The 12,724-nt window shown below is 52.8% G+C and overlaps 5 protein-coding genes across 5 annotated transcripts; 1 reads left to right on the forward strand and 4 right to left on the reverse strand.

Annotated features, from left to right (window-relative positions):
- Positions 1–274: 274 nt before the first annotated feature.
- On the forward strand, positions 275–1,826 carry SAICODRAFT_31769 (PCI-domain-containing protein). The gene is made up of 4 exons (XM_019168006.1): positions 275–299; positions 351–420; positions 469–752; positions 803–1,826. The coding sequence occupies exons 1-4, from the start codon at positions 288–290 to the stop codon at positions 1,781–1,783; spliced, it is 1,347 nt and encodes a 448-aa protein (XP_019021856.1). The 5' UTR covers positions 275–287; the 3' UTR covers positions 1,784–1,826.
- A 104-nt stretch (positions 1,827–1,930) lies between these two features.
- Positions 1,931–3,613, reverse strand: SAICODRAFT_9705 (uncharacterized protein; the record flags this gene model as incomplete). The annotated part of the gene is made up of 1 exon (XM_019172082.1): positions 1,931–3,613. One exon carries the CDS (start codon positions 3,611–3,613, stop codon positions 1,931–1,933), a length of 1,683 nt encoding a protein of 560 aa, XP_019021857.1.
- A 2,054-nt stretch (positions 3,614–5,667) lies between these two features.
- Positions 5,668–6,890, reverse strand: SAICODRAFT_84574 (RNA-binding domain-containing protein). The gene is made up of 4 exons (XM_019171370.1): positions 6,814–6,890; positions 6,617–6,755; positions 6,227–6,561; positions 5,668–6,176 (listed from the first exon to the last, which is right to left on the reverse strand). Exons 1-4 carry the CDS (start codon positions 6,857–6,859, stop codon positions 5,821–5,823), a joined length of 876 nt encoding a protein of 291 aa, XP_019021858.1. The 5' UTR covers positions 6,860–6,890; the 3' UTR covers positions 5,668–5,820.
- A 192-nt stretch (positions 6,891–7,082) lies between these two features.
- Positions 7,083–11,472, reverse strand: SAICODRAFT_9708 (AAA-domain-containing protein; the record flags this gene model as incomplete). Its single annotated transcript, XM_019172084.1, has 2 exons — positions 7,083–11,387; positions 11,452–11,472. The coding sequence occupies 2 exons, from the start codon at positions 11,470–11,472 to the stop codon at positions 7,083–7,085; spliced, it is 4,326 nt and encodes a 1,441-aa protein (XP_019021859.1).
- A 129-nt stretch (positions 11,473–11,601) lies between these two features.
- SAICODRAFT_168386 (P-loop containing nucleoside triphosphate hydrolase protein) lies at positions 11,602–12,643 on the reverse strand. Its single transcript, XM_019165702.1, has 5 exons — positions 12,579–12,643; positions 12,500–12,524; positions 11,811–12,439; positions 11,693–11,746; positions 11,602–11,636 (listed from the first exon to the last, which is right to left on the reverse strand). The coding sequence occupies exons 1-4, from the start codon at positions 12,605–12,607 to the stop codon at positions 11,737–11,739; spliced, it is 693 nt and encodes a 230-aa protein (XP_019021860.1). The 5' UTR covers positions 12,608–12,643; the 3' UTR covers positions 11,602–11,636; positions 11,693–11,736.
- Positions 12,644–12,724: the final 81 nt, after the last annotated feature.

Below are 12,724 nucleotides of genomic sequence, written 5' to 3' on the forward strand. Positions count from 1 at the left end.
GGGGACCCACGACTTCGGGCACGCTTTTGTGGTAGCCAGAGACTAGCAAAGAGTACCGTGCCGCCTGTCGGGCTTCAGAAGACTTAGTAATAGCCATTCCTATCATTCCATACCGCTGACTTACTGGATTGACTGGACGTGCCTGAATGCCCACGTCATGCGCGTACGTCGTCGGGTCGAACTCCTCCATCCATCAAGTGACCCGTTCCAAGACTTGTATGAAAAGTCCCAGGAATACCAAGTCGTTGAAGAGGTCCCTTGAAACAGCTGCAATGGACGACGTCGAAATGATCGATGAGGTTCGTGGCCTATTGACAGCCGTGTAAGGGTAGGGCTGATACGGTCTACAGAAGCGAAGCACCATTGTGGTGAAGGAGTTACCTCAATTCGACTTGGAGTCGTGGATTCAGAATTACTCGGGTAAGGGGAGTGATTGAGGCGGTTGCGCATTGTGCTGACGTTGTGCAGGCAACACCCAGATTGTCCGTCTGCTTTTCATCGCGGAGCGTTGTCCCGAACTTGCGGTCGACGCTCTAAAAGCCGCAATCACTCTCATCAAGGAGAAGAGTCTCGATGTGAGACGGTATAGCGACGCCGTCGAGCACCTCCAGCGAATCTCCCCAGACGCAGTCGAAGCCAAACTCGATGATCAATGGATCGAGCAAACATCACGAAAAGCCAGATCGCAAACGGAGAAGCTGGAAAGTGAGCTGAAGAGTTACCGCAACAATCTCATCAAGGAGAGCATCAGGGTGCGTGGGAGCTGCTGCTACATTGGCAGACTTGCTGACCTCACGTACAGATGGGTCATGACGACCTGGGAAAGCACTACTACAACATCGGCGATCTATCATCAGCACTAAAGTCATATTCACGGATCCGAGATTATTGCACAACACCTACACATATCCTGTCTATGTGTCTCGAGGTCATCCGCGTTTCGATCGAACTTCATAACTTCAGTCATGCTCAGGCGTACGTCATCAAAGCACAGGGTCTCGCCGACAGCCCAGAAAAGGCCGAAGTGAGCCCTATTTTGCAAGCCAGTAACGCCCTGGTTAGTCTGGATGGAGGAAGATATCAGGACGCAGCCACGGCGTTCCTCAATGTTAGTCCCTATCTCGGTATGCAGTACAACTATATCATCGCACCACAGGATATCGCGACATATGCGACTCTTTGCGCACTAGCGACTTTTTCCCGTCAACAGCTTCGTTCGTCATTATTGGACTCACCCAGCTTCAAGCCATTCCTGGAGTATACGCCCCATCTCCTCACTGCTGCGGAAGCTTTTTACGGGTCAAAGTACAGCACTTGCTTCGATATCTTGGAGAAGTACAAGAATGACTTCTTGCTTGATATCTATCTCAGTGAGCATGTCGAAAAGTTATACAAGGCGATCAGGCAGAGAGCTTTGACCCAGTTCTTCCTGCCATTCCAGAAAGTCAGCTTGGAGAAGATGGCAAGCGTGTTCGCAACGTCTGTCGAGACTATGGAGGATGAGTTAGTCGGTCTGATTCAGCAAGGCGTTATCGATGGGAGACTCGATACACAGGATAAGCTTCTCGCTGCTAAACAGAAGAATCAAAGAACAGAGCTTTTCGTGAAGACTCGGAGTATGGCTACGAATTACGAGACTACAGCAAAACTCCTGCTTACGCATGTTAAGCTTGTCCGGGCTGGTCTCGATGTCAAGCAAGGCAAAAGTCAGATACAGACGCAACAAGAGCAAGTTGATTCGGGGGAACCAGAACCGATGATTGAGGACGATGGCGCGTTTTGATTGTGAGGTGGAAAGTTTCGAAACGTTGGGATAATGTGTGTGGCTCATAGGCGTTTTCATTATTATCATTCACATTGCTACGAATATACCCAAAAGAATCCTGCAAAACACCTTGACGCAAACCATTGTGCCTTGCCCTGTACCATCTCATAACCAAAAACTCTCCTCCGGTTCCAACGTTTCGAGTTCCTGTCTGAATTTTCGACGCACTAAGAAACCTCTACTCAAAGCCTGAAGCTGGATCGTATGAAGTAGCAATGCTTGAATGCGCGTCTCCAAATGCGTCCTGAAAGCTCTCTGGATGCGAATTGCTGCCTGCGTTTCTTTAACGAACAACACATACTTGGCGATTTCGTCTGGATCAGCCCCGGCTTTCCTTGCCAAATACCTCCTCCACGTCCCTTGTATCTTTCTCGCTGCATGATCCTTCCTGAGAAGAGTAAACACACGTGAGTGCAATATGGCAAGACATGCGATGACAGCATCCTGGTCCATTATGCGTCCTTGGGCGTTACCAGTCAGACCCAGATTATTGAAAAGCTCTCGGCAACCCACAGCTTCAAGCATGTCCTCACAGTCAAGGGGCTTGTCATCGGTGCCTTCTTCTCTGATCAAATCGGCGATGTAGTGTTCCAAGATGATGGTAAATGCCTGACCTGACGCCTTGGAAAATGAGGTAGCGAAGTTCTGAATCCGGAAACCTTTCGTTGCACAGGCGGCCTTGGCCCAAGAGAAGAGCAAGGCGATGGTAGAATTCTCAAACGACGGCTGCTCAACGTCATCCTCCTCATCATCATCCACCTGTTCAGCCACCGACTCAAGCTGCACGAGCTCTTGACGCAGTAGCGACTCATTCACCAACGACGGTAAGCACCACTTGGTGACTATTCTCCACAGCAAACCCAGCGTCTTCTCACGATGGCCGTCGACAAGACTCTGCGCTGTCACAGTTCCTCCCGAGAGGCGAAGATCAACTCCCGCATCTCGCATCGCCCCAAGGGCAAGCATATTGTTATGCAATTTCTGGGAAGGAGTGACCACAGGATAGCGAAGTTGACTTGACAACCCGGCAGGCCCCGCCAGGATTTCAACTAGGCGAGTCAGACGTACGCCGTCCCGCAGATCAACAGCCAGGTTCGTGATCCTGTAATCCAACTCATCGACTGGATACTGCACGTAAGTCACACGGTGTCCCATATACTGCACCTGCCGCGCCATGTCTCCTTCTCCAGTCAGACACCCATCTGCCAGGTTAGCCAACATTCCGGCTGTAGATTTGACACACGCGTCTCTGTGGAACAATCGTCCGGTCAGGATACCGGCAGTGTGCGCTTTGTCCAATGCAATGATCATCATGATGACCTTCGCGACCGACAACTTGGCAGCCTCCAAGACAGATAGTTTCGGACCACTTGCATCACTATGCTGTATGATGAACTCCTTTGCGAACTCTGATAGCTCGACCCTGTTGGAGTCCAGGAGCTTCGACGTCTGGCGTCCTGTCACGACCTCAAGCGCCAAAGCCAAAGGTTGACTCTCCAAGGCAAAAAGGGCCTCCAAGAACGCCTTCTGAGCACCGATATCTTTCACAAGATCCAAGCTGCCCTTCAGATGAAGCTTTTTAAACTTGAATGCTGCTTCGACACGTTGTATGATTGCATGACATTCGTCCTCATACAGGCGGAACATCTTCTGGCGCACATTCTGAACATCCCTCCTCGTCAATAGCTTCACAACTTGTCCGTCGAGTTTGGCACTTGCAAAGACATCGTTGATCAGTAAGGTGAAGACGTCCTGTTGTTGCTGCATCCAAGATTGGTTCTGGTACATCTCGCTTTTGGTAACGAAAGACGAAAGCGGGTACTTTTCTGCTGAAGCGCCCCGGCTCTTCTCAAGCACAGATTTGGACCTCTCTAGAACAGAGCGTGGTTTAGCGATCGTTCTCGGTGTGATACTTTGCGTGCTCGTCGTCCCTGAGCTCCGTAAGTGCCGATCTGATAGTCTTGCAGGTAGCGATGCTGTAGTTGGTTTCTCATCTGACCGTCGACGTTTCAAGAACGGTTTCGAATCACTTGAGCTGAGCGGCCCAGAGGATACCTTGTTTTGCAGGCCGATTGGGGGCTTGCACTGGGCAGGCGCCGGTCGAGATGGCAAGGCATTTTCCTTCCCTGATATCTTCGGCGCAGTCTGAGTAAGAACGCGTTTCGCGCCTCCGCCCAGAGTTTTCCTGTGGTTTGCTGACCTCGTCACTGGGCGCAGTGGTCTAGCATCTCCGCTGTCTCCTTCATCGGTTCTTCTCCTCTTTGATCGGTCCTGTTGGACAACGGCGTCTACGACCGGCGCAGAACGACGCTTTTTCAACGACTTCATGCCGTTAATATGAGAAATTGGCTGAAGATCATCAACAGTCAACGGCTTTTGTTCGGAGACTGAATTCATTGGACGTTGGATTTAAGGTGTGGAGTTGCGTTTGTTTACATCGTACATGTTTTGGCACAGACGCGCTTGTAACGTAGATATGTCCAAATATGGCAACGGCCGGGAAGATGGCGGGCTGCCGATAAATGCGTTGTTTTCGATCTGGAATGACATACTTCATCTAAAGATACTGTATAAATCTTCGCTTTCCGTTCGATTGAACGTGCTTTGCTTGCCCCACCCTCGCCATGAACTCGGTAACCAACGCCATTGTTCGGTCCAGATTCATGCCTTCACTTGCTCTCCTCCAATGCTGCCGCTGACTTCTTAACTTCGCTCATGAACTGCGTTCCCTTAGCGGTGAGATGTGCTATACACACGATTAGTTGTTTGTATCATTCCGGCACAGTAGACTTGGACCTACATCTCGAACCACCCCATGCTCCGCCCGAACTTCCCTTTGTAGTCCACCCCTTTGATGGACTCTTGTAGACTTCTGGTCGTCCTTTTGCAAACGCGCGTTAGCTCATATCCATCCATACCATCAACTCCTCATCCACACACCTTCAGCCGCCGGCCCATTGGCCTTCGCAACCATCTCTTCATAACCTGTAGTCGCATTAATTCAGCAACTATTCGCTACCAGAAGAACACATCAACTACCTCTGTTCAAGTATCCCGATACTTCAGCGCCATTGAAGGCCTTCACGCTGATGTGCTGCTCGAAACCGTTTCCTGGTGTGGAGGTTCTGGATGATTGCTGCTGGAAGCCACCGCCTTGGCCTATCCCGCTTCCGCGAGGGCTAAAAGGTGGTCGCGTTTGTTGGCCTATACGGTGTCAGGATAGTCGATCTCGCCAAGGGGAATGGGATCGCACACCTAGCGACCTGCGCTCGTTGCCAGCGCCCCGCTTGTATGCACTGAGAATCCGTGGTTAGAACCCGCGTCCACAAGACACAGCGTATGGCCTCACCGAGATCCAGCTGCGCTCTCGTCACGATTCATCCTGCGGCGAAGCTTCGGCGGATATACAGACGAAGCACTGGGGCAGCTGGGGACTGCAGGTGGTGCCTGTTCTACGCAGGGGCGAGGGACCAGGGACAAGGAACCAGGGGTTCTGCAAGTGAATGCATTTTGTTTTAAAACTACAATTCAGGACGATGTCTATTTGCGCATATGGTTAGTATGAAAGGGGAGAGCGCACTCACCTTCTTCGCATTCTCTGCGTGGACGAGGCCGAAGGTCGAATGGAGCACCGACTGATTTACGAGACCGCGGTATTGCGTTCGAAGCGAGCGGATGATGTAAGATGAAGGCTGCGAGAGGGAGCATTATACGAGTTGATGGAGGGAAGTCGAAGAACACACCGAAGGACCGATTGATGATAGACAGTACAGACGCACAAAACGAACAGTAGTTGAGAAGATGAAAGAATTTTTCGTGAAGGCTGCTATAGCGGGGAGAGTGTCACAGTCGCAAAGGCTGAACAGGACGCGAACAGAGTACTGAAAAAACGAGAAAGAAACCGATACCGCGCAGCCAAATTTTCGATCCGAAGCCGACTATTTCCAAACTGATCCGTAATCATAACCGAGCATCGCACATCGGTTCCTCGTAACTTAACGGCGGGGGGCAGCGTCGTACATGTCACGACCGCTGTCGCGACCGTCGCGGTCGTAATAGTCGCGGCCACCGGCGGGAGGACCGGCAGGAGCACGCTCATAGCCACGGCGATCGTCGTAACGGTCACCACCGCGCTCGGCACCGCGCTCGGCACCACGCTCGGCACCGCGGTCACCACCACGACGGTCATCGTACCTGTCGCGGCGTTCGTAACGGCCGTCGTAGCGGTCGTCGTAGCGGGGGCGGTCATCGTAACGGTCGCGGCGATCGTAGTGCCTGTCATCGTAACGGGGCCTGCGGTCGTAGAACTCGCGGTCATCAAAACGGCGGCGGGGAGGGCCGGCACGGAAGTCTAATACAGCACTTAGCACATACTCTTTGGACCGTAAAGGACATACATACCATCACGCTTGGGGGGACCGAAGTACTTTCCAGGAGTAGGGGTTCTAGGCCTGGAACGCCTGGCCTTCTCAACGCTGAGAGTACGGCCGAAGTGCTCCTCACCAGTGAGCTTGTCACAGCACTCGTTAGCCTCCTCGGGGGTGCTCATGCAGACGAAACCGAAGCCACGGGACTCCTTGGTGTGAGGGTCAAGCATGATCTGGCACTTCGCAACAGTACCGTACTTATTGAAGATGGCAATGAGCTCGGGCTCGGTCAGACGGGTAGCAATACCGGTAACGAACAAGTTGCTACCAGAATTGCGGGCACCTTCGGCGTCGCCGCCACGGTCCTCACTGTAAGGAATATATTAGTCTCTTGCTGAACAGCAGAAGGCAATATTGTATTCACCGAGGGCCACGGGGAGCGCGTCCCGGGGACATAGACCTGTCGCGCCTGGGAGACCTGTCGCCACCACGGGGAGAAGCAGAACGACGGCCAGCGTCGTATTCACGCATCTCTTGGTCGCGGTCGTGGTCGCGGTCGTAAGCTGTGAAGAAGAAGGCGAGTCAGATATTGCACGGGGTGATGCTGTGGATGAAACTAACGCTGCTCGGAGCGGCGGTCCTCTTGTTCCCAGTTGTTATCGGCCATTATATTTTGGGTGGGTGTTTGGTTTTATGGTGACGGTTGGCCTGTCGTCCCAAGGGGTTCTCCTACTGCGCGACACAGGCATTCAGGCACACACACAACCTGCCCCAGCGGAGGACTGCTTGCGGGAAAAGAAGACACCGGCCTTTCGCAAAATGGTAAATTATAGATTTCACAAACAGATAACTAAACTCGAAATCATGTATTCCAGCGCCAAACCATATCCTTACTCTTGTGTCATCCCATTCCCTTCATCCTTCGCAGCACGGATCTCAGAGACCACCTTCTCCAAGACATCCGTAACTTGCTTCGCAACATCCACTCTGTCCCAATGCGTTCTCATTCTCCAGATCACACCGATACAGGCCGAATTTACCTGCTCCAACTCCTCCACCGACATGCCTCCTGTAATGTCCAGGAACTCTTCACTTACTACATCTGTAAGATTAGGGTCGTAGATATATTCAGGAGTTGGCTCACGAGGAGGTTCCGGTTCCCCTTGTACGATAACCTGCCCCTGTGACTCAGGAGCAACCGATACTTCTCCTCTATTAGGATGATCAACACTCTGCGATGCAACTGCTTCAGGAAAAGCCTGAGATGACAGAGGAGCATTAGCATCAGCCATTTCAACTGATATATCCCCTGCTTCCACGATCACTGGTTCATCTGTGGTTGTTGATAAGATTGGTTCGCTCTCAGCATCGTTGGCGAGCCCCGGCACCGGAGTACCTTGGGCGGAAAAGACTGCTCTGTCAAACGCGTCCATGTCGAAAGTAGTTCTCGGCTGGACCGGAGGTTGAACAGCACCATCGATAACAACATCTCCCTCAACACCACCTTGACCCGCAAAGTTATACTTCGCAAGCTGCAAAGAAGGAAGCGTTCCGTCCATAACAACAGCATCATCGACCTGGGCCTCATGGATAGCAAGAACAGGAGCATTACGCGCCGCCTCTTCGGCAGCAAGCCTAGCAGCTTCCGCAGCCTGCTTCTCAGCGTCATCAGCCGCTTTCCTCTGCTGTTTTTCAGTCTCTTCTCGCCTCTTCATCTCGCGTTCTGCCATACGGAAGAGCTCGTCGATGAAGTGCTGCGGCATAGGATGCTCCTCGAACCACATCTGCGCATTCGTGTACATCTCCTGCGCCTTCATCACGCGTTCACGATATTCCGTAGCAACTGAAGCGGAGATCGGGAAACCAGCGACCTCACGGGCTTCGGTTAGAGCATCAAGTTGGATAGTCTCGATATCATTGAGATAGTGGTTCGGCGTGAGGTAGTAGCCGGCCCACAGACGCTGCTCAATGGTGTCAAGATCCATGTTGAAGTACTTCTTCTTATTGGACGTCTCGAAAATCATTCCGTCAGAAAGCTGTAGGAAGTGCACGACAGGGAAAGCAGTCTTCGCCGCTTCGACTTGTTCCTCACTTTCGTAATACGTGATCTCATCATCGTCGATCGTCGGCTTCTTGAATCGCTTATACCTGCCTTTCAACTGCTCCATCAAGACACTCAACTTGATCTTCAAGGCATTCTTGAGTTGCCTGTCCTTGATTTCAAGCTCCTTGACCTCCTTCTTTGACATGATCTTTGGCGCCGGTGGCGGCGCTTTGGGGAGAACCTCGAGGACTCTCTTCCTGCGTTCTCTGCCACCAGGGAGCTCCTTCGGCGACTTCTTGATGAGGTCAATGGTCACCTGGAAGTACGCCCGGCGTGCGTCCTCACGCGGAGGAAGCAACTGGATCTGCGACTGCTTGGTGCTCTGGAACCAAGACTTCAGTCCAGGATCAAGATGCTCAGCTGGCGTCTCCGTGATACCCAAGAACAGCACAGGATCACTGGGTTTCAAATCCCTCAACAACCCCGCAAAGGTCATCCTCACAGCTTCAGAAACGGTGTCATACCATACGTCCACATTAGGGATATAAACCACACTCGGCTTATGCCTCTTAACCTCAATGAAGAGCTGAACTACAGCCGCTTCAGGGCTCCGTGTCGAATCACTCAGCAAAGTCGCCAGATCGAAAGACTGGACATGGAACCCCTCAAAATGATGCAAAATAGCAGCCGCAATATACTGCTGTCCCATCCCCTTCTCACCATGCACCAACAACCTCGGCCGGAAAACCCTCGCAGACTCGAACCTCCTCAACATATTTTCTCGGGCGAACCCACCGGTGGGGTCGTCGTCATCGTCATCATCCTGCTCATACATCGCATCATCCAACACACTCGCCTTATTCATCTCCGGCAACACTCCTTCCAAAATTTTGTTAATGCCCTGCAACGTACCCTCCAACAACGGGGCGATATGAGCCGGTAAAGGCGCTGCTCCACTCGAACTCGAACGCTCAGAACTCGGGATAATCTTCTTCATGGCCAGCATGAAATCCCTCGGTTTGACTTCGATCTTGGCAGGGTCGAGCAGCAACTTGTCCTTACTAGTATAAATCTGCGGAAAGCGTCGTTGAACGGCGATGAGCGCAGATTCAGTACACAACGCCCGCAAATCAGCACCACCATACCCTTTCGTCATATACGCCATATGCTCCTTGAACGAATCCGGAAGAGGTGGTTCCCACCCCCTCGTATGAATATCAATAATACTCCTCCTCGCCTTCGGCCCCGGCAGAGGGAAATAGAACTCGCGATCGAAACGCCCGGGACGACGAAGAGCGGGATCAACAGCATCAGGCCGGTTGGTGGCACCAATAACAATAACCTGTCCACGTCCATCCATACCATCCATCAACGCCAACATGGTAGAGACAATCGAAGCATGAATCTGTTCCTGCTTACTCGACCGCACTGGCGCCAACCCGTCAATCTCATCAAAGAAGATGATAGCAGGCTGGTTCGCTCTCGCCTCCTCAAACAACAATCGCAATTGTCTTTCGGCCTCACCAACCCACTTTGACAAACAATCCGCACCCTTCCGCATATAAAACGTAATCGGCCTCTCCGCAGTCGAACAACTCGACGCCAACGCTCTCGCCATAAGCGTCTTACCCGTACCAGGCGGTCCATGGAATAAGACACCCCGCGGCGGGGTCGTGCCAAAACGTTGGAAGATTTCGGGGTACATGAGTGGTAACATCACCATCTCATTCAACCTCCGAATCTCCTCTTCCATTCCACCCACACTCTCGAAATTAACATTCATATCAACACCCAATGGGTCCGCGTCCGCCAAATTACTCTTTCCACTCGTAATCTTCCCCAAATTCGCAGGCCCACCGGTATGATCCGCACTATGGCCCTGTTTGGCACCAGGCGCAATCTGCCCCAACGCAGCGTAGGACGGCCTCCTCATTCCCCCACCTTTCGCCTCATCATCCGAATCACTTGACGAATCATCACCCCCACCCTTGCCTTGTCCCACCTCATCAATCAACCTCGTAAAGTTCTCCCCCGTCCACGGAATCTTGGGATATAGCGTCCTCCTCTGCTGCACAACCCCCTGTGTCGTCCTCCTCTTCGGACTCCCTCTCATCCTCGGCGCGGGACCTAACTCTAGAAGATCGTCGGCGTCGTAAATGGGATCGGTGGGGGGAGGGATGTGGTAGTTTGGACGCGTGTCACGTTGGCGGAGGGTTGGTTTTCTAGCAGGGGACGGGGTCCCTCGTAACTCCCGGGCCTCGTTCCGGATTTCGTCGTCGTCGTCGTCGAGGTCGGGTTCGGTGCCAGGGCTGCTGGAGCGGTGGTGTTGCCGGGTCGAGCGACGAGTCGCACGGGGTGGAGGAGCTTGCGCAGCTCGGGTGAGGGCTCGACGCCGCGCTGAGCGCCGACGGTGTTCGTCCTCGGAGTCTTGTACGACAAAGTCGTTCATACCATTATTCTCGCGTTCTTCGACGAGTTCGTCGGAGTCCAGGGCTTCGTCGTCGTCGTCCCCGCTGTTTGCTTTGTAATCTGATTCCTCGTCGCCCCAATTCTGCTGGGATCGGCCGCGCGAGGTGTTTCTGTCGCGACGGGAGCGGTGGTTGTGGGATTTGTAGTCTTGAGAAACGGAATGGCGACGGCCAATTGCTTTACGGGGTGCTTTACCGCCGCGGGTGGGACGGCGACCGCCGATGGGTTCGGAGTCTTCTTCGTATTCGCCATCGGCGGGATCTTCGGGACCATCTGGAGATGGAACATCATCAATATCATCCTCGTCGTCTTCTGGTTCACCGACTGCGTCTTCTTCTAGTCCTTCTTCTTGTTGTTGTTGCTCCGCACTCTGATATTGGTCATCATCAGCGGTGGTCCGTGTCGGATATATCTCGTTCAGGCGTGGTACCTGTAACACCAGTGGTGCCTTTCGCGGCTGAACCTCCGGCTCCGTTTCCGTGTCTATGACTTGCTCCGAGAAATCGTCATCGTCCTCAACATATCGTGGCTGGGACACCCGTCGTCGAAGGGCATGTCCCGCGGCCTCCCGTTGGCCATTATCATCAGGCGAAACATCATCACGTTTCCGCTTCAACGTTTCAAACCGCCCACTCGATCTCGTTGTGCGTTGACTGGTAGGTGACTCGTCGTCGTCGTCGTCCTGCGCGGTGATGTGAGGTTAGCGACCGTGAGAACGAAATATACGTATGCGCGGTAATACTGACCGAACCGATTCTCAGCGGCATTTGGACTCTGTTTCGGGCTGTTTGGATGGAGTTTCGTAGGCGAGAGTAACGTGGAAGGACAAAGGAAGGCTGTTACTGGTCCGCGGAGTAGCTTTGCCGTGTGTCCCAGGGATTGATCTTGTGTTATAATTATAGGGTTGCTGTTGAAGGTGAGAGGAGTTGCGCTTCTTTGGTTCGACGTTAGCATCACGGACCGTAGGGGTGTGGCGAAGTCTCCCACCCACCAGCCACAGCCGCGTCTCCTCGAGGCCTCCCCGCTGGTAATTATTCGGATCTATATCCAATAATTCTAAAAACGTCACTGACACATCCTGTCAAGTATTCTCTTCACAACCCACCTCAACCTCTCCTCATTCCCCCCATCCAACCCACTAACCTCCATTCCCCCCTCCTTCATCTCCCCCCTCAACTCCCCATCCACATCCCCTCCCTCAAACAAATTCTTATGATACTCCACATAAGACTTCCACACCAACTCAAAGTACCCGGGTGGATCAGACCACTCCCCTTCCGCGGTGATGTATGGACCCCGATCGATACGGCGTTGGGCGAGGATGTCTTTCGGGGCGCGGAGGAGGAGCTTTAGGGATAGTTCGCGCAAAACCGGTTGTTCGTTGTAGAGCATGAAGCCGTCCACAAACACCAACCGTGAATCTTCTACCCCCTTCTCTTTCAGTCGTTGCTGGACCATTTGCTGTAATTCGTCCAAGACCTCTGTGGACACGCTTTTCGAACCCCCAGTCTCCCACGTATCCTCCCGACTCGTATACCCCTCCGGTAGCCTTCCCTCACGTTTCGTATACCGTAACACATCAACCAACTTATCGAAATTGATAGCTTCGGCTGTATCCCAGTTTTGATACCCCGTTTCTGAATCGATGGGGAGTTCGGAATCGGGGAGGTAGAAGTCGTCTTCGTAGACGATGGTGGTGTTTGGAAATATTCGTCGGATGAAACGGACGCAGGTCTATGGATGAGTTGATCAGTGGGTAGAAATGGGAGAGCTGAGCGTGGGATGGAGACGTACGGATTTACCGGAGCAGGAGGGGCCGCTGTAGGAGCTCTTCGTCAGCGATGATTGGTATCCAACAGAACAGATCTCTTGCCTAATAGCAACGGTGAATGCCTTTGTCATCTCCAGTTTCTTCTGGTGGTGAGTTGAGCGTGGGGGTCTTATCGCGCAACTGTACCCTGACGTTTCTGCCCCCAAAGTGCAACCCCTGTCTCACTCCCCGTACGTACACCCCCCCCC

This window comes from Saitoella complicata (assembly GCF_001661265.1).
Source record: "Saitoella complicata NRRL Y-17804 unplaced genomic scaffold SAICOscaffold_24, whole genome shotgun sequence".
Lineage (NCBI taxonomy): Eukaryota > Fungi > Ascomycota > Saitoellomycetes > Saitoellales > Saitoellaceae > Saitoella > Saitoella complicata.

Excerpts from the sequence above, each read along its gene's own strand:
- SAICODRAFT_31769 (XM_019168006.1), top strand. Across the intron at positions 421-468 it reads GTGGATTCAGAATTACTCGG|GCAACACCCAGATTGTCCGT; the intron begins GTAAGGGGAGTG and ends GACGTTGTGCAG. Across the intron at positions 753-802 it reads TCATCAAGGAGAGCATCAGG|ATGGGTCATGACGACCTGGG; the intron begins GTGCGTGGGAGC and ends CCTCACGTACAG.
- SAICODRAFT_84574 (XM_019171370.1), bottom strand. The coding sequence starts at position 6,859 with ATGGCCGATAACAACTGGGAACAAGAGGACCGCCGCTCCGAGCAGC. Across the intron at positions 6,756-6,813 it reads GGACCGCCGCTCCGAGCAGC|CTTACGACCGCGACCACGAC; the intron begins GTTAGTTTCATC and ends TCTTCTTCACAG. Across the intron at positions 6,562-6,616 it reads CGCGCTCCCCGTGGCCCTCG|TGAGGACCGTGGCGGCGACG; the intron begins GTGAATACAATA and ends TATTCCTTACAG.
- SAICODRAFT_168386 (XM_019165702.1), bottom strand. The coding sequence starts at position 12,607 with ATGACAAAGGCATTCACCGTTGCTATTAG. Across the intron at positions 12,525-12,578 it reads GCATTCACCGTTGCTATTAG|CGGCCCCTCCTGCTCCGGTA; the intron begins GCAAGAGATCTG and ends GAGCTCCTACAG. Across the intron at positions 12,440-12,499 it reads CCTCCTGCTCCGGTAAATCC|ACCTGCGTCCGTTTCATCCG; the intron begins GTACGTCTCCAT and ends ACTCATCCATAG.